At 56.4% G+C, this 20,126-nt stretch overlaps 1 protein-coding gene across 1 annotated transcript; it reads left to right on the top strand.

Moving 5' to 3' along the window:
- Positions 1-2,695: 2,695 nt before the first annotated feature.
- LOC309793699 (forkhead box protein J1-like) lies at positions 2,696-5,650 on the top strand (the record flags this gene model as incomplete). Its single annotated transcript, XM_082604390.1, has 2 exons — positions 2,696-3,193; positions 4,883-5,650. The coding sequence occupies 2 exons, from the start codon at positions 2,696-2,698 to the stop codon at positions 5,648-5,650; spliced, it is 1,266 nt and encodes a 421-aa protein (XP_082460516.1).
- Positions 5,651-20,126: the final 14,476 nt, after the last annotated feature.

Here is a 20,126-nt window from a genome sequence, read left to right as displayed (position 1 = left end):
TTCACAAAGGGAGGAAATCTGAGTTGACCATTGTAGGTGGTGAGCCGATTAGAATCACGAGGCCGTGCAAGGTAGACGGGCCTCCAAGGAATCTGATGGAGTATCACACAGGCGGCACGATAGTGGCCAGGGGACCAGTGACAATTCTGTGAAAAGGCTCTGGGGAGTGTGATGGGAAAAAGCAAAGATAATTTGAGTTTATTAGTGGAAATACAAATGTTTTTGTTTTGTTTTGTTTTGTTTTTTGTGGTACGTGGGCCTCTCACTGTTGTGGCCTCTCCTGTTGCAGAGCACAGGCTCCGGACGCACCGGCTCAGCGGCCATGGTTCATGGGCCAAGCCGCTCCGTGGCATGTGGGATCTTCCTGGACCGGGGCACCCACCCATGTCCCCTGCATCGGCAGGCAGACTCTCAACCAAGGGTAAGCTGTGAAAAAGCGAAAGAGAGGCATGGACATATATACACTACCAAACTTAAGGTAGATAGATAGTGGGAAGCAGCCTCAGAGCACAGGGAGATCAGCTCGGTGCTTTGTGACCGCCTGGAGGGGTGGGATGGGGAGGGTGGGAGGGAGGGAGATGTATGAGGGAAGGGATGTGGGAACAGATGTATATGTATGACTGATTCACTTTGTTATAAAGCAGAAACTAATAAAAAAATAAAAATAAAATAAAAATAAAAACAATAAATACTTGGGAAGAAAAAAAAAACTTTGACTCAAGACAAGCTGGACATGGAGGAGTGAGAGAGGGCAAGGGGTAGAGGGAAAGGCATGTTTCTGGGTGGGAGCTGGTGTACCATCCCCCGGGCACAGCTCCTGCCCAGAGGCCTGATAAGGAGCCCTCACCTCCACCCACCCCCTTCAACCAGAGAACTTCCAACTGCAGCTCCTCAATAATTGAAGAGCAGGAAAGCTGGTGACTGGAGGGAGGCTGGGGGAGGGCAGGAGGAAGGACCACAGTCCACCGTTAGTCCGTCTCTTAAAGGCTGGTGAAATGAATGGGGCAAATGACCCCAGTCAAAGAATTTGGCAAGTCCACGGCTTTCCTGGGTTTCACCCAGCGGCTCTGTTTCCTCGGGTATCTGGAAAGGAGGGAGAGCACTTCCGAAGAAGCCTCTGGAATGTCAGCTTCTGGGAATCTTGCTGAGGACCGGGCGGGAGGGAGCGCTTACCGGGAAACACTGGATTACCCTAGCCGCCTTCGGGTGCCTGCGACCGGGGCTGTGGTTTCTGCGGACCTGAGCGGCAGGTGGCATCGGAGAGTCAGAGCTGCTTGCAGGCACCAAGACGACACTCGGTCGGGAGACCGGGACAGGCCGCAGAAACGTGAGGAAGTGCCACTCGCAGCCCAGAGGAGAGGAAAGGAAAGCCCCAAGCATGCACCCAGCCCTGGCCCCCGCGCCACGGGCTGCGTCCCAGGAGCCGTCGCCACCTCTGAGCAGCCCAGATGGGAAGGGGGTGGGGCGGAGGACGGTTCCCGCGGCGAACTGCTCGCCGAGGGTCCCGGGGCCTCTGCGGGAGCGCCGAGCCGCGCGCCTCTCCGAGCCCTGCGCGGGGCCGTCGGGCGGGAATGCGCGGAGCCGGGACGCGGTGGCGGGTAGGGGGCTGGGTCGCGCGCGGGAGAGGGCGGCAGGAGGGAGCTGGAAGAGAGTTACCGCGTGAGAGAGCGGTTAAGAGCCCGCGGTCTCTTTGGAGACGCCCTGGCCAATGGCAGAAGCGGAAGCTGTTTATATGGGCGGGGCGTCGCCACGGCAGCAGGAGACGCCTTGCGAGCGGCTACTGAGTGCCGGTCCCTGGCCGCTGGCTTTCAGAGAGGCGCCGTCGGGCGTGAGTGGCGACGAGGATTGCTGGCTGGGCCCTCGAGGTGGGAGCAGAGAGCCGCGGTGAGGGTGGGCGGTGGGAGGAATTTCTTTGAGAAGCTTCCTTTGGCCCGGGCTGCGCTCTGAGCCAGGTAAGGGACGGGGAGGGCTGCAGGCCGTGGGAAGGGAGGGCGTCAGTACCAGCCCGCTCTCCCATCCGTCCCCGACGGAAGTGGTGGGCCCGGGGACTGACATCAGAGGCGTTTGGGGGACACTCACTTCCCGCCCCCTTATAACTCTCTGTATTGTTTCCTTCCTTCCCCTTGAGCCCCATCCTAATATCCCTTTTCAAAGATCAGACGACCTCCCCCGCCCCCAGACCCGTCGTCGTACTGCCCTCCTGGACTCTCTCGCCCCATTTCCATTGGTTGTGGACGGAGAGAGGGGGGTTAATTCCCCGCTTTGAGGGAGAATGGGGTGGCCTCGCATGCCCCTACACTATTCCCTCGTTGGGCTAATTAAGTCTCCTCTAAAAGATCCAAGAGGAAAAGAGCGAGGCGAACCCCGTGTGGGTCGGAGCCCCGGGCACACCTTCTGTTTCCCAGACCTCGGCACTAAAAGATCCTCCCCGGCTGCAGGAAGGATTTTAGTAAGAGCCTCCCCCCTCGCCCACACTCTCCCCTCGGGGGTGGGGAAAGAGGGCTCAGTTCCCGCTCTGGTCCCCGCAGGCACCACATTCCGTTTGGAGGAGGCTACCCCCGGATCGCGGGATGGAAGCCCGTTTCCGGGAGGCTGCGTAACTGAAGCCGCGGGAGTCAGCGGGCCGGAGAGCTCGGCGGCCACCCTCGGCTCGGCTCGTGGATGTTGACAGCCCCCTCGGAGAGTCCCCGCAGATATGGCGGAGAGCTGGCTACGCGTCTCGGGAGCAGGGGCAGCGGAGGAGGCCGGACCGGAAGGCGGCCTGGAGGAGTCCAACGCCCTGAATGACAGCCTGACCAGCCTGCAGTGGCTGCAGGAATTCTCCATTCTCAACGCCGAGCTCCCCGCCCTGCCTTCGGGGGACACCGACCCCCACGGCTCCCACGAGCTGGCAGGCTCGGCCGAGCCGGGGTCTCCCCTGGCGGCGGACCCCGCCTGCCTGGGGCAGCCGCACACACCCGGCAAGCCCACGTCCTCCTGCACGCCGCGGAGCGCCCCCTCGGGGCTGCAGGCCTCGCCTCCCGACGACGTGGACTACGCCACCAACCCGCACGTGAAGCCGCCCTACTCGTATGCCACGCTCATCTGCATGGCCATGCAGGCCAGCAAGGCCACCAAGATCACCCTGTCGGCCATCTACAAGTGGATCACGGACAACTTCTGTTACTTCCGCCACGCTGATCCCACCTGGCAGGTAGGGAGGCACTCCCTCCCTCCCTCCCCATGCCTGCGCGAAATGGACTCACAACCCAGATCTGCAGGCCAAGTAGGCGCGGTACGGCCAGGGCCCCGAGAGAGGAAGGCCGTCCAGGAAGGACCTCAAGGGAGCCCAGTGCTTGGACTGCTGCCCCTTTGACTTCAGAGACGGAGGAGGGAGGATGTTCAGAGGGCTGCAGGGGTGCCGACATAGAGGTTCAAGGGGAAAGAACTTGTCACTCATCCGGCAGGCTCAGCCCAAAGACCAGGGCTGAACTATGCATGGACACAGCCCCCCAGGGTAGGTTGATGGACTGAGGGACACATTTTTGTCCCAAGTCCTGCAATTCCTCGACACTACCCTCCTCAAGGTCAGTTTGTCAGGGCCTGACTGGAGGCAGAGCATCGTTCCTGCCAGGCTCTGCATCCCGCCTGCTTTCAGTTGGCTGGAGGGGCTCTGGGAGGGGAGAGGGGCGTGCTGCAGGGTGTGAAGGCCATCTGTGTCCCAGTGGAAGGGCTACGGGGCCTTCCGAAAGCTGCTGTGCCAGCCCCCACCCCAAGCCCTCCCTAGTTTCCTGCCTACACTCCTCCCCCTCTTCTCATCAACCTCCCTGGGGGGACAATTACCTCAGCCACGTGCTTTCCACAGGGGCTCTTTCCTCCCACACTGGCTTCATGTTCCAAGTCTCCGGAACCTGGCACAGAGCAGCCAAGGGGCCCAGACCACCATGTAAACCTCCCAGTCTTGCCAGGGGGCACTACTCACCTGCCGGCCCCACCCACCAGGCCCCAGACCCCTGTGCCCCAGCGTGGTTTGGACTGTGCACCCAGGCCTGAACAAGGCAGGATGGTGATTCAGGCTGGGCCCACACTGCCCTGAGCCTCTTCGACCATCAGGATCAGGGGCTACGTGGGGACAGAGACCCTGAGGATGCACAGATCCTTCCCTGTGGCACAGGTCACAGGATCAGAGTTCCTGTGATCACAGCTATTCCACATTTGCTTGGGCCCTGACCCTGGGGCAGGTACCATTTGTAACCTTGGTGAGAAAGCAGAGACCCTCCACCACCCCCCACCCTACCCCAAGCCCGAGAGGCCCCAGGAATGAGCGCTATGCTCTTGGCTGGGTAATAATCAATTGAGGCCTCAGAGCCTGGGGTGGGAGGAGGGGGACATGGTGGGTGAGGGCCCAGGCCAGCAGCTGGCTCTAGAAACAAGGAAAGTCATCAGATCCTCCCACACTTCATCCCCCCCCACACACACACACACCCTCACACACACTCACTCATTTCACAAACAGAGAAGGCCAGCCAGGCCCAGGCAGAGGGAGATGGCCGTCCAGGACCTGGGGGAGCCAAGGCCTTTGACCAGAGGCCGCAAGCAGTGGGGTAAGGGAGGGAGGGCAGGACAGGCTGGCACTGAGAGCCACCCTGCGGCTCAGGGCTCGGATGACTGAGCAGGCAGATATCCTGGCAAAAGGGAACAAAAGCCCCCGACAGCACTCCCACCTCCTGGTGCCCCGTGGCTGGTGTCCCAGAGCCTCCCGCTCGGAGCAGCGCCTCTGTCTCCCCTGCCCCCATCGGAGAGAAGGTGGTGGTGGGACTGGCAGTGGCGCTAGGAGCCCCCCATCACTGACCCCACCCACTCTCCCAGCTGTCTTCCTTCTCTCCTACCTCCCTGTGTCCAGAACTCCATCCGCCACAACCTGTCCCTGAACAAGGGCTTCATCAAGATGCCTCGGGAGAAGGACGAGCCAGGCAAGGGGGGCTTCTGGCGCATCGACCCCCAGTACGCCGAGCGGCTGCTGAGTGGGGCCTTGAAGAAGCGGCGGCTGCCCCCAGTCCACATCCACCCGGCCTTTGCCCGCCAGGCCGTGCCAGAGCCCAGCGCCGCCCCATGGGCCGGGCCATTGACCGTGAGCACCGAGGACCAGCAGCTGCTGCGGGAGTTTGAGGAGGCCACTGGGGAGGCGGGCTGGGGTGCAGGCGAGGGCAGGCTGGGGCGTAAGCATCAACAGCCGCTGCCCAAGCAGGAGGCCAAGGTCCCGCGGCCCTCCAGCCCCCTGCTGCTGACCCAGGAGGAGCAGGGTGAGCTGGAACCCCTCAAGGGCAACTTTGACTGGGAGGTCATCTTGGACACTGGCACGCTGGACGGGGAGCTGGGCACGCTGGAGACCTCGGAGCTGATCCCGCCGCTGAGCCCTGCCTCACACGGGGACGTGGACCTCACCATCCATGGCCACCACATCGACTGCCCTGTTACCTGGGGGCCTCCAGCGGAGCAGGCTACCGACAGCCTGGACTTTGATGAGACCTTCCTGGCCACATCCTTCCTGGAGCACCCCTGGGACGAGAGCACCCGTAGCTCCCTGCCCCCCGAGCCCCTCTTTGAGGCCGGGGATGCCACACTGGCCTCTGACCTGCATGACTGGGCCAGCCTGGGCGCCTTCTTGTAAGAAGCCAGGCCCTGCCCCACCTCCAGACAGCACCGAAGTCTGGGCCTAGACTGCCCCCCTCCCCACCAGTGCAGGCCCATGGACACCCTAACGCCCAGGCAGGGGCTGGGCCAGGTCACCCCACCAGGCCACACGGCCCCCAGCCCAGGCCATCCTCAGATTCTAGTCCAGCAGGCTGAGAATTGGGGCCCAGGACCCAAATTGCTGCCTCCGCTCCCCAGCCCCCCATACACACAGTGTTTCATTGATCCACTTCTTCCCTGCCCCAGAGACACGCTAAGGGCCCTGCACTATGAGAGCTGCGGCTTGGAGGGGCCCTGGCCAAGCTGGAAACATCAGTACAGGGCTCGCCCCAGAACACCTTAGCTTCCAAGCTTCTCTCTCTCCTGCTCTCCTCCCCAGGGCTCTATCCAGAGCAAGTTCCCAGGTACAACCAATGCTGATTAGGTGACTGCAAATGAACACCCAAGAGGCCTCTCCCGGCAGTCTGTGAGGAGGATCTAGGCAGAGGGGGGAAGAGAGAGGAGACAGAAAGGAGGCCGGGGTGCCGGGTGGAGCCAGGAGATTTTCTAAGGCCTCTGGGATCTTCTGGCTTCATCCCTAGAGGTGGGGCAGAGGGTATGTGTCCCTAATCTTTGAGCCCAACTTGAGGCTGAGAGCAGCGGGGAGGTGGGGATCTGGGGCTTAGGGGCTGGGGCAGCCAAGCTGCAGAGGGAAAGGGGACAGACTGACTAATGTAGTGAGTGTAGCTAGAGCTGAGGCTTAACTGGGAGGGACGCAGTGCTTGCTAGAACCACTGGGACCAGGAATGGGGGGATGGCCCCGTGCCCTTGCTTGCACTCCAGCAGGGGAGTGTCTTGCTCCACCATAAACGCCCTGGGCTGCATCCCACATCCACTCTCCTAACCCATCGGGCAATTTAACCTTTTTCATAGAAAGTGATTTACAATAAAAACATTTTTAAAAGTAAAGTTTTAAAAAGTCTCAAAATGGACCTGCTTGCAACTTTCTCTGGGGAAAAGCATGGGCCAGTTTTGGGGAGGCCACGGCCCAAGGGGGAATGGCTGGGAGGAAGATGGGGGGCACCAAAGGCCTGCAGAGTGTCCTCTGCTGCACTCCTCATGATCTCTGGGTGCCCAGAGAGAAAGGGGCTGAGAGGCGGCCCTCGGGGGTCCCCTGCAGCCAGGGCCTCGGCACCTCTCTATGTGCAATGGGGAGACTGTACCCACAGCCCCGAGGAGCAGGCGGCAAAGGAGGCACAGCCCCCTCCCTGGCCCTGGGGACTCACTCACAAAGGCCGTTCTTGCCCAGGGCTCGGCTCACGTTCCCCACCTCGCCCAAGTTGAGGGCCTGCCCAGACTCACCTGCGGTCCTCGCCTGGGCCTGTCTCCAGCTCCTCCCTCCCTTGGTCCCTTCCTGAAGGGACAGGGTGTGAGGTCAGAGGGCCCCAGCCCCTGGGGCCCCACTTGCCACCCTGGGGTTCATTCACCCCGCCCAGGGCCTTCCCTCCAATGCAGGTTGGGGCTGAGGGAGGCCATCAGGGCAGACGGAAGACGGGGTGCCTAGACCCTACAGCTCCAGCCTGTGAGGAATCAGCGTACCAGAGTTCTGATGGGGAAACTGAGGCACAGCAAATATGTGACACTCAGTAGGCACCATTCAACCCCCTCACCCCAGCTTTGCCTGGAACCCATCTCTCCCCCGAGCCCGCACCTGGCCCCGCCAGCACGCCCTTGTGGTGCACAGCCCCTTCCCCCAGCACTCACGTGCACGTGCGCACAGACACACACACACACACACACACACACACACACACAAAGGGGCACTGTGCTACACAATCCTGCCCAGCCTCCACGGGCCCATTTCTCCTGAAGCCCCTTTCTTTCCTTGCACTGGAGACTGGCTCCAGAACAACGCGCCAACATGCTGCTTTCCCTTGCTAATTATTCAAAATATTTCAGAACGGTGCGCCCACTGCAGGGCCAGGCGGGTTGGGGCCTTACAGAGCTCAGGAGGCAGCCCATCCCCTTCCCACAGCTTGCTGAGGAGGCTGCCCCATCCTCCCACTGAGACTCCCTTCACCCCATAAGCAAAGACTCCCTCCCTCTCCCCACCACCCTCCGGCCTTCCTGCCCACGCTCCCCAGCACTGGGGGAACATGGGGGCTCCAGCCTCTCCACTGGTCCCCAGGCTCAGCCTCCAGCCCCCGACTAAAGGGGTACACCCTGGATTGACAGGTGGGGCCGGTCACTGTCCCCCCTCCTCACCCTCTGCCTGGGCCCATGCTGGGGGAAGAGGGGCAAGGTCAGGGGCTGGCAGAACTGCCTGCCACGTAAGGAAAGGCTGAAGAAGCTTCTGGCTGCCAGGAAGAATCCCCAGGAGCTCCTGAAAATCCCTATGCTTGGGACTAGCGTCTCTGGGGCTGGGACCCAAACACTGGCACTTTTAAGGGTCCATGGATGCTGCCAACGAGCAGCCAAAGCTAAGAGGGGGCTCCGAAGCGGCCACAACACAGGGCTTCACACACCCTTTCAGCAGGCAGCGTTTGGGGGTTGGCGGTGGAGGGGGCGGGAAGCGTGAGTGGATCCTGTCCCTCCTATTCATCCCTGCCCCGGCCCTTGGCTGGGTGGCTTTTTCAAACAACGTTCAGTGACTCCGTATTTATTTAGAGATTCAATGTAATCCCAGTCAATATATATTTTGCGCCCTTAACAGTAAGTTGCAGACAGGCTGCCCCATTAGCACTAGATACTTTAGTGTGTGTTTCCTTAGAACAAGGACACGCCTCCATAATCCCAGTACCACCATCACAATCAGGAAATGAACACTGACCTGGTAATCCCATGTAACCGCAGACCCCCTTCACGTCTTGCAGATCACCCCAGGAATGCTCCTCTCCATTCCAGCATCCCAATCCAGGACCCCATGTTGCACTGAGTTGTCCTTTCTCTTTTGCCCTGTGTGGCTTTGAGCCCATGACTCAAGCTCTCTGGGCAGGTTTCGCATTTCCTTTGATCTCCACTTTTGAGGTGAGAAGCCCTTCAGCCACTTCACCCTCAGGTGTGGTACAGTCCCTTCCCAAAGCAAGAAGCCAGCTTGCTGTCTCCTCACTTTCCACCTCTTCCCTATCCTCCCTCCCCCATGTATCGCCAGCCAGGAAAGGGATGAGGGGCAATGTTCAGGAACTCAGTGTTTGGGGACCCTCGCCGTCTGCCCACGGGACAGGCCACCCCCAGCTCCAGTGACGGGAAGGCCCCCGGGATGGGATTCCATGCTGGCCTGAAGCAAATGCGCCAGGCCTCCTGAAGAGCTGAGCTGAGGGCAGGAAACACTCTTCTCCCCGCCTCTGCCCCCCTCAACATACTGGGGACCCAGACTTGAAGAAGGAAGGTCATGTCCATGGTGTCCTCCCAGATCAGCACCGACACCGACTCCTCCATGTCCGGCTCCTACATCGCCCCTGGCACGGAAGAGGACGGGGAGGCTCTCCCCTGCCCCCGGGCCGCCAGCAGGACCCCCTCAGAAGAAGGAGACGTAAGAGAGGAGCATGGGATCGCCCTCGCCGCTCTGCTCTGCTCTGTACTCGAGTCCCAAGGAGCTCAGTCCAGGGCCTGCCAGGGAGATCGGCAAAGCCCCCCAGTGCTCGGGAGGGGAGCCCTGGAAAACACGGTACCGGGTTGTTGAATCAAAGACTCCCTCAGATGTGATCTTCCATGTGGCACCACTTCTGACCTGAGGACTTGGTTTGGGTTTGCTGCCAGGCGAGCTGGGTAGGAGAGCCGGGGGCATCTGCACCTTGACTTTTGTTGCTCCTTTGCAGGTGACGCCAGCGGCGTCTCCAGACTGCAACTTTGCGGGCCTCGTCGCCACCGCTGAAGAGCAGGATGCAGAGGTAAGAGCAAGGTGGATGCTGGTGCCCCTCCCCGGTCAGAGGGACTGCTGGCGCTGGCAGAGGATGCAAATAGGATGGGGGCTCTTCTGGAAGAAGCCTTCCAAGGTGGTGCACTTGGATCTGTTAGAGGCAGGGTGCAGAGCAGAGGGACTGTCCGGTTAGCAGAGGGCGCTGGTCTCAGCGTAATAGGCGTGGGGTGAGTTCCAGAGGGAAGTCTTCCAGGCCAGACCCTTGAGAGGGTGTTTGTCCTCCAATTCACTTAGTATTTACCTGGCACAGGCATCTCACATCTTCCTGGCACTGGGGGACACAAAGACCGAGTGACATGGCTTTTGCCTGCCCACACCCCCAATCCACCCATCCCACCCATCCCGGAGCTCCATCTGATGGAGGAATCAGAGTTATAACTCAGCGTGAGCAGTGCTCTGACGGAGGTGTGCCTGAAGTATATGGAATGCCCAGCTCCCAGTGGGGACTCTACAACTTTCTCTTGAGCCAGATGTTCTCAAAGGAGTATCTGGATGGGATTGGGGATCCTAAAGGGTTCCTGAAAGTTTTATGATCTCACGGTTTGCTTTTCCATTTGACAACTTTGATTTCCACCTGAGAGAAACAGTGTGAGCTAAACTATGACCAAGGCTAATCCTGACAGTCCCAGGGTCCCTCTGTAAGGTGCCTCAGACCTGGTCCCTCTGGAACGTGCCTCAGACCTGGTCCCTACGGGCCGATCCTGCCTCGCCAAGCAAAATCTGCCTCTGCTGGGCCTCCCAGCCATCTCACACGGACAGGAAATGTATGGATACCATGAGGGTGATTAGTTCTGTCTTCTGACCATCAGTAGGCTCATTTCACTGCTTTATGGACTCACAGTGCCTTCCTTCTGTCCTAGGGAAATGAGGTTCTAGAAGAAGAGGACGGATCACCCACACAAGAAGATGGTAAAAGACCTGGTCTTTTGCTCCCTTTTATTATATTTCTTTCCCGGGTATTCTCTGAAGGGTAGAGAAAGTGGCACTGGTGTGACTTGGTGGCACTGCTCAAGGGTGTGGCTTTGGGGAAAGGTTGTCTTCTTGATGGAATATCAAAGCAAGCAGGGTATCTGAGGACCTCAGCAGCCTTCCTGGCTCTTTCTGGGCCTCTGAGCCAAGGCTGCAGAAGATACATGGAGTTCTCCATCTACGTTGAGTAGATCCTGAAGCTTCTTGGGCAACTGCCATCACCTTCCTTCCTGCTTCAGCTTCTCAGCCGAGTCTCACAGAACTGCTCTAGCAGCCCCAAAGTTCAGCTGCAGCAGGAGAACAGCTTCCTCCCCTTGGGGGAACCGACTGTTAGGCAGTAGGTTTTCCTGCTTTAGTGAAGAAAACGGCTGATGTTACAGTAGCAGAAGGATCACAGCCCTGGCGGCACAGCAAAGGTGAGGTGAAGAGACGTTAGCAGCTCAGCGTACACTAGTGTTTGTAGGCTATTGGAACGATTCTCTTTACCATCATTCAGGCCTCAAGTAGATATTTTTTTAAATTGGAAGAGTTGGTTTACAATGTTGTGTTAGTTTCTGCTGTACAGCAACGTGAATCAACTATACATATACATATATCCACTCTTTTTTTAGATTCTTTTCCCATATAGGCCATTACAGGTACTGAGTAGAGTCACCTGTGCTCTACAGCAGGTCCTTATTAGTTATCTATTTTATATATAGTAGTGTGTATATGTCAATCCCAATCTCCCAATGTATCCCTCCCCTCCCTTGCCCCCCGCCATAACCATAAGTTTGTTTTCTACACCTGTGACTCTATTTCTGTTTTGTAAATAAGGTCAATCATATCTTCAGTCGGAAGAATTTGGTTTCTAGTAAGCCGAGAAGCGAAGGAACGACCTACATATAGAGCAAGGAAGTGGCGGGGGGGGAGGGTAGGCGAGCTGGGAATCCCACCTGGGATTGTAGGACCAGGCGTCCCAGGAACCGGTGTCTCTTCCGTCTGCTCCTCTGAGGTGCCTCCACAGAAGGGCAACCTCCAGAGCAAACCTGGATCCCAGCCTGGATGCAGATGTCATGCTTGTCGCTTCTGCTTTGGCCATGGCAGTTGCTTGGGGGGTTGTGTGGTGTGCAGGGTGTGCGCATGTGCACATGACCACTCTCTCCTGGCCAAGTAGTGCCGGAGGAGGGGTGGTCGCCCAGGCTGTGCCTCTGCCGCACGCGCACGCCAACCAAGCCGGGGTTGGGCACTACCTCTCCTCGGTTGATGTCTTCAGGGCGCAAGGCTCTGAGTTCTCCATTGTGATTGTCGTCCCCAGTAGAATATTTGCTTCTAAAAGGCACAGGGCAGTACATGGTTTCTGCCTGACATTCCATATGTGGTTTCCACCTGACATGCTGTACACAGTAGATGTATGTTTCTTCCTCTCCCTTTCACCAAGGAAAAAAAACCGGGTGGGGGCTTGAAAAAATAACATCTAAAATTGTCCCCTTCCCATCTTACACGACTGTAGGTTTCTGGTCAGCCCCTTAAAACATCTTCAGAATAGAAAATTAAGTCTCAAAGAAAATAAATCATAATTTTGCAAGCAATGCGATTCTTTGATTTGAGGTGCAAAATTATGGGACCAAAGAGCTTTAATTGCCATTTTATGTATTAGTCATTTCGCAGAGCCTTGTGGTCATAAACACACCCCACGTGCACCGACAGACACAGGCCGGAGCCTGGGGTCACTTCCCCCGTGGCTCCCCTAGCTCTTCCAGCCTGGCTTAGCTCTGCTCTGGGCCCGGGTGTGCGTGTCCGAATCCCACAGACCTCCCCAGGGTCTGATTTCCCTGGAACGAAGGCTGGAAAGGGGCCAGTTAAGGAAACAGAGCAGAACAGAGCGAGAACACAAACGTACCCACGCAGTTTCCTTTATTGTCCTCTCTCCCCACTTAATTATTGTCTTTTTTTAACATATGATTTGATGTTTTTTGTCTCCATCCTTAAGATTTTTATTTTAAGGACAGCAAAGCAGAGAAAAACACAGCCAGGTCCTCTCTAACTGCCTTAACTCCGTTAGAGGCCAGAGGACATTCGCATTTCTAGGTATGGAGTGTGACAATAACAATGACTTTGACATCACCAGCATGAAAGCACTGGACAATAAGCTGTGCTCTGCGGTCTGCTTACCCGGTGAGTGGCAGTCTGCTGAACATGAACTTGGTGGGAGACACTCCCCTGCTCGCACCCCTGCTCTCACCCTGGGACACCCATCTCCTGCCCTGCAGTTCCTGCAAGAAGGCATGGGCTTTGCTAAGGTGCTGGGAGCCAGTTGCTGAAAGGAAGTGAGGCAGCCTTGGGAGAGTCCTTGGGCAAAGAGCGACTCTGCTCTAAGCGAATCTATTTGGGCATGGAGAAAGGCACAAAAAAACCTCCAAAGCCTTCCGATTTGGCCTGACCGTGCCCCCACCATCATGATCTTGCAGATCCCATGGCAGGGGGCCTGGTCTTGTTTCCATCAACAGGCAGTTTAAGGCAGACACGGCCTCTGTGATAAGGTCTTGGAAAGAGAGCCTGAGCCCTTGAAAAGGGAACCTGTAGCCACTCAGAGGAGAGTGTTTAGTTAGGATCAGAGAGGAATTTCAAAGCCAGCATTTTATAGACTAGCTCTGTGACCCAGTGAGCCCAGGGCTACCACCAGTTGCCTTGTGCTCCCTAGATTTGGATCCCAAAGGAACGATCAGGGGTCGAGGGTGACTCTTCTCCCTGGAGCCCTAAGTCTATAAATTCAATCAGGGCCATCAACGTGCCCCTTATTCCTTCTCATGACACTAAACTGAATCCAGGATGAGTTCTCAGGAGGAGCCCACCTGTCAGTCACACTCTGGGCACTGATGTCTCTCTGCTCCATGCTCACCAAGGGCTTCACCAACCATGGCTCTAAAGCCACGTCTTGCCTGGTGGACTAGGTCGAAATTGCCCCTCCTTGGTTCACAGCAGAGACTGCCTTCATGTTGCGTGGTCTGTAATCTCTTAAACATGCCCTGGACATGTTTAAGCTTCAGGACAGCCAGGTCCCGACATGGCTCCATTGCTTTACTCTCTTGGCAACGTGGTTACAGGTGCTGGAGGGACACAAACTCCTGTGGTTGCCACTCTCCATCAGCTTGCAGAAGACCCATGTACTCACCCCTCTGGCCCCATGCTGGCTTGTGGTGGAGGAAGCCGTAATCCCCAGAGACGCCTCCCACAGCCTTCCCAGGGGCTCTCCGGTCCCTTCCCACTTAGCGTTGACCCAGCCAGGCTTGGGCCAGAGTGGCTGAGGTCCAGGGTACACTTCACTTCCTGCCTTCCCACTCTTTACCTGGCTTCTGTCTGTCCATTTGTTTCTCATGTCTTTTTGCCAAATGTACGTCTGTCTGTCCAGTTTGTTTATTTTGAAACTCATTTAGGTTACCCAGACTTCGTGTGAAAGTTCATGTTCACCCACACCCAACCCCAAGCTTGCTGGGCGCACGCACATCCGAGGGGCCCTCGCTGACGCTTCCGTTCCTAACTGGCAAGAGCCTGTATTTAATATGCTGAAATTTTCCAGGAAAAATAAATATTTGTGAGACTAGATTAATCCCTGTTCCACAAAAGCGGGGATGCTTCTGTGGCAAAGGTAACAAGCAGGATTTGTTTTGGTCATTAGTTGGGGAAGATGCCATCTCTGCCCTCACTCCGCCCTGAGTCTGTGGCAGCTGTGCCGGCCAGCCGCTCACTGGGCTTCAAGAGAGGAATCTAGGCTCCTGCCTCCCCACAGTGGCTCCCCACCAACCCCCGTGTTTGGCAGAGAGAGCTCCTGGGAATTGTTTTAGCCACCCATGCTGGTGGAAACTGACCCCAGGCCTTGTGCTTCCTCCTCTCCCTAACTCCTTCGGGCCAACCTGCTGGTGGATGTTTATTCCACTCTGGGATTGCGGCAGGAGAGCGAGGCCTGGAAGGAAAACAATGCCTGGGTTTCTTTACGGTGATCTCGGGAGCCAGCCATTCTCAGATTAAACTGGCTTCACCGTTCAGGCCAGACATGAAACCGAATGACAGTGGCGCCTGCCGGGAGAGGGAGTTGAGGGTCGCATCGTAGCCTCACCCTGAGGTCTCAAGGGCTCTTACGAGAGAAGGAAAGTGCATCTGCTCTCTTGGTAAAATGTTTCTCGGGTTCTGCCGTTAGCGTCACACTGGTAGTAAAGAGCTGGGGAACTCTCTGGAAGAATCTGTCAGGTTAATGTCAGGTTAATGACAGGAGCATCCACTGTGGTAGGTCCCATGGAATCAACAGACCTCACCACGCTCAGCTGTAAGTTTAAAGTTCCTTCCTATGACTGAGGTGCCTCAGGCTGGCTTGGCCATCAGGACAGTTTCTCAGGCACTTGGTCTCCCTCTCCACACTGTTTCCCTCCCCACATGGATGCCACTCCCCTCACGGAGCACCCACAAGGAAGGAGCCCGGGGAGCACCCCATGGTCCACCCTCCTGAGGCCCACAGGTGCTCTGCCAGGAGCCCCAGCTCGCGGCAAGGATGGCTCAGGTCCCCATCCTCGCTGCTCTCATCACCCTTGTGGGAGTGATGTTGAGAAAGCACCTGTGTCATTCCAGCACCTCTTCCGCTAAGAAGCCTCTGGGTCTTCTTTGGCCCCGAGACCAAGGTGGGGGGGCGATGGTATGTTCTGAGATTGTTCTGCAAGGTTCTCAAAGGGAGGAAATCTGAGTTGACCATTATAGGTGATGAGCTGACTATAATCGCGAGGCCATGCTAGGTAGACGGGGCCCCAAGGAACCAGATGGAGTATCACACAGGCGTCAGGATAGTGGCCAGGGGACCAGTGGCAATTCTGTGAAAAGGTTCTGGGTGGTGTGATGGGAAAAAGCAAAGATAATTTGAGTTTATTAGTGGAAATACAAATGTTTTTGTTTTGTGTTGTTTTTTGTGGAACGCGTGCCTCCCACTGTTGTGGCCTCTCCCATTGCGGAGCACAGGCTCCGGACGCGCAGGCTCAGCGGCCATTCCTCACGGGCCCAGCCGCTCCGTGGCATTTGGGATTTTCCCAGACCGGGGCACAAACCCTTGTCCTCTGCATCGGCAGGGAGACTCTCAACCACTGCGCCATCAGGGAAGCCCGATACAGATGTTTTTAAATGATGGCATTGGACAGGAGTGGGCAAACCGATGAAATCTAAAAGTACTTATGGAGGGAATTCCCTGGCAGCCCAATGGTTAGGACTCAGCACTTTCACTTCAGTGGCCTGGTTCAATCCCTGGTCACAGAACTAAGATCTTCCAAGCCACTGCGCAGCCAAAAAAAGAAAAGTACTTATGGAGACCTGAAATAACCCAAGACTAAGACGCCACTAGGAAGGGTTATGCTTCGCAGATACTAAGGAAAAATCGGAATTAACTTTCTCTTTTCTTGGAGAGAAACTCTACAAGATGGTGGAACTGTTACAGATCTTAAATTTAATTAGTGGCTGGGTAGAGGCAGGAAAGAGGTGTGTGGAATCCCCCTAGATGTGCTCCCCAAATCTGGTCTAGAGGTCTCTTCACTCCCCCGTTTCTGAGCCTGAGGAGGGAATTAAGTGGGAACCACCTTTCTCTACCTCCCGTGAAGGATTTTGAATCTCCAGGCTCCCTTTTCTGGCTGAGGGCTGGACAGAATGGTAGCACTCGCTCAGGAAGTCCTCCTGCGCCTTCCAGGCTTACCTTCTGCATCCAGGATGCACGGAGCAGCAGGGTTTCACCGAGGGTCTGGCAGAAGCCTTTTTAGAGGAAAGAGCACCACCGACTGTACCAAGAAGCTGGGGAGATCAGAGACTTCAGGTCTGAGTCTTCAGGCTGTTTCAGAAGGAGCCAGTTTTCAGCCCTGGCTCAGAATCTGGACCGGTGGTGTTTGTAGCAAGGACTCAAGAATTCAGAGCCAGGCAGCCTGGCAGCCAGTGGTGGTGGCGGCGAGGCTGTGGCAGTGTTTTGATTTGACTTTGTGTGTGTGTGTGTGTGTGTGTGTGTGTGTGTGTGTGTTCTCTCCTGTTTACCATTTGCTTTTGGTCGTTCCTACCAAACAGCCACAGTTCCGGAGTCCTGCCCATTAAACACAGAGGAATAAGTATGAGATCTACCAAATTATATAAAATGAAGGAACAACTTATTTCATCTGGGGGTTCCTAACTTAAAAGCGCAATCTTGCCTGCTCTGCATCCTGTCACCCTTAGAGGGGAAAAGCACTGTGGACCCATGTGCCGGACTCCGGTACCCCCAGGGATTACAGATCCCCGCATTCCATCTGGCTGTGAGAGATACCTAAACATTTCCTGTCCCACTCACTCCCCTTCCCCTGGGGTCCACCTCCACAAGACTATTATTAGAGCCTTAGGGCGGATTAGCACACCAGGACATTTATGGGTATACACAATTTATACCCGCTGAATCCTAGTGTTTCTGCCATTAAAGGGTTTCGTGTCTTGGGCTGGCCTAAACTGAAGCTGACGCCAGACATTTGTGAGTGGCCTCCCTCAAATGTGACACAGTGAGCCTCACGCCCACCCTCCAGGGTCAGCCGGCTCCGTCCACGAACTGAGCCCTCTGAAGGGCATGGCTCTCGGCTCTGCCCTGGAGGAGATCACCGTGTGCTGGAGGATCCAGCAATTTCCACACAGCATGAGAAATGGGGTGGTGGTACGGGCCAGTGGGGGAGCACTTCGGAGCACGCTGGACCCCATCTGGCTTCAGGGGGGCCCTTCTGGGGGCAGGTGCTGGAAGAGGCAGCTCAGCAGTCCTCGGCCAGAGAATGGAAGGCTTTCCCCCAACTCAGGGGGTTAGGGCTTCATCCTCTCCCTTCAGAAGGGGCATCTCGCTGCACTGGGGGGAATGAATCAGATGGAGTCATTCTGTGGGCTGGGAGGACGACTTGGGGGAGATGAGTGTAGCCTGAACAAGGCCTGGGGGGCGGATGATTTTCGCGCACATTCTGTGAGTCAGGCGCCCTGCTCACCACTCTTCCATGTCACCTCGCTTAGTCTCACGGCATCCCTGGGGTGTAAGTACTTGTCTCCCATCTGATGGATGGGAAAACCAGGGCTCCAAGTACAGTGACCTGCCCAAGGTCACACAGTCAGTACATTACAAGCTGGGGCTGTATCCCGGTTTTCTGACTACAGATTTAGACCTTACTAGAGCTTGAACAAGCAGGAGGTCAGGATGGATTGGATACAGAGCATGAAGGAGAGAGAAGCACCAAGAGTGGGTTTCCAGCATGGGCAGCGGGTGCTTCTCGTGCAGGAACTGCAGGACAAGGGGGGAAGATGATGAGTTTCGTGGATGGTACCCGGGGGACCCCAAAGCTCTGGAGCTAATGTCTCCTGGGGTTGGTGGCACCAGCTGATAGCAACTCTCGGTGGGCTGTTCGGGTGCAGAAGGAGAGGAACAGCTGTCACTCTGTTCTCTGCCATGCCATTTGGTCCCTGGCACCCTGCTGGGCAGCCAGTCCCTTCCTGCCCCACCCTGGCCCCCACAGCAAACACTAACTCTGAGCCCAAATTAACACACTCTTCTCCCTCCCCTTCACCTCCTCCTGCTCTCGTGAAAGTCTCAGCCAGACTCAGTTTCTTTTCCTGGTCCGCTGTAACACTTAGGCAAACTTCAAGACCAAATAAAGATACAAAGGTGGATCCTACGGCAAGCTCACAAAACAAGGACCATCCTGCATGTCCCTCCATCAGTGGGCCACAGTGGCCATGACTGTCCCTCGCCCAGTGGACGCCACTGCTCCCAAGTTTCACGTGCTGTGGTTTGCACCCTGTGGGAGTTCCAGCTAATGCGCATCTTGCCAGCTTTCGTGCCAAACTCCCGGACTGTCCTGCCAGAGACACCATCTGCACCAAACCAAAGGTCCGGTAACCTACCTTTCCTCTTCTCAGGTGCCTGGCAGGCTGACGACAACGTGGTCAGTCGTCGGAACACGCAGCGCAGACGCCCATCTTCTGGCAGCCTGGAGGACCCCGAGAACAGGCTCTGCGTGTGGGATCCTTTGGCCATCTGAGAGCCTTAGCCCCTGTACCAGGGCTCTCCTCCCGTTCTCACATCCCATCCTGGCCTCATGGCACCACTGACCTCCTGGGCATCCTCAGCAAGACACACGGAGACTTTTTAGACCCACGTGAAAGCTGGATGCTGAGGGCACCTGACCCTTCTCCCAGACTCATCTTCTTCCGCAACCGTGATCCTTCCCCTCTCAGAAGGGACTGGAAACCTCTTTTCTCTTTGTCGGCTAAAGCCACTCGAACTGCAGCTCATGAGACCCTTTGCAGAGAGTCTCTGGAATGTTTCCACTGTATCTTGATCTTCAGGTGGAGCTATGGTCTACAGACTGGTTATTTCTTTTGTATCTTTTTTTTTTTTTCTCCTGAGGAGGTAGACCAAGAAGACTCAAGAGTTTGGGTGACTTCATTACAAACACCCATCTGGCATTTTCTAGTCTCTGGGACATCATAACCAATTTGAGACCTGCAGATTGGGGTGGCGTTGGGGGATGACTCCTGTGAGAAGGGAAAGCCATATTGCACTGTAAGTGGGGTTTCCCTCAAAATGCATTAGGAGCTCCTCTCTCAAGGACAAGAAGCAGTGGCAACCACCAGAAGGTTGGTTGGGAAAACAGTTCTTGCTTCTGGTAGCGGAGGCTATGCCTCGTGTGTCTGCTTAGGAAGGAGGCCTTGAATCTGAGAACCCCTCAGTTACATGATGACCTACCGGGGAGTTCTTTATGATCTGGTGCACTCAGGAAGGCCTGGGGCTCCATCCTAAGGTGACACTGCAAAGGCATTTTTGACCCCCTCGATGTACCAGGCACTTGTTAGGGACTGTCGTATATTATCACGTTTCATCACTACCGCCCTGTCAGGTGGCATTCTTACTCCTGCTGCCCCCGTCTCCACCCCGCTTTTCTGAAAGAGTTGAAGAAAGAAGCTGAGAGAGGGGTGGACCGGTGGTTCTCATTTGGTGCCCAGGAACCCCAAAGGAGGTTGGGGGAAGGGCTGAGCTGGGGTCAGTGGTGGTCTGGGAGGCTCCCCACCCCACCGGTTTTCCTCCCCTGTCCTCCAGATCAGCTGAGCCTGATGGGGGGAGCCGGAGGTACTGCCTTCCATAGGCTCATCAGAGATTTAGAGATATTGTTCAAATCACATGTCCACCCCACCCCAGTCCAGTGTAGGCATATAAATAACAGTCTGAAACAGCAAGACCGTAAGCTGTTGGCTGTTCGTCTCTCAACACTAGTGTTATCAATGGATTCCTCATAGCTCTCTGATAGATGCATTGTCTGCTGGCTTTTGGAAGAGGTGGTTAGTTAGTGGAGCATGAGATTGAGAAGCAAAGTGGGATCCAACAGTTTGTGAGGCTGAGATGTGACAGAGCCCTAGGCTATGCCCACCATGATGGCCTGAATTAGTAGTTGGAATTGTTGCCCTAGAGGAACTTTTCATGGTCCTTCCCAAGGCCTCAAAGAGAGCCCAGTGCCGGGGGATCTTTTGCACCTCCTGTGTGGCTGCCTTGTGCCGTCAGGTGCGTGGTGACCCTCACTGCCTGGTGGTTGTG

Source organism: Mesoplodon mirus, assembly GCF_964341445.2.
Source record: "Mesoplodon mirus genome assembly, chromosome: 18".
Taxonomy (NCBI): Eukaryota; Metazoa; Chordata; class Mammalia; order Artiodactyla; family Ziphiidae; genus Mesoplodon; species Mesoplodon mirus.
This window is presented reverse-complemented; position numbering and strand designations above follow the sequence as displayed.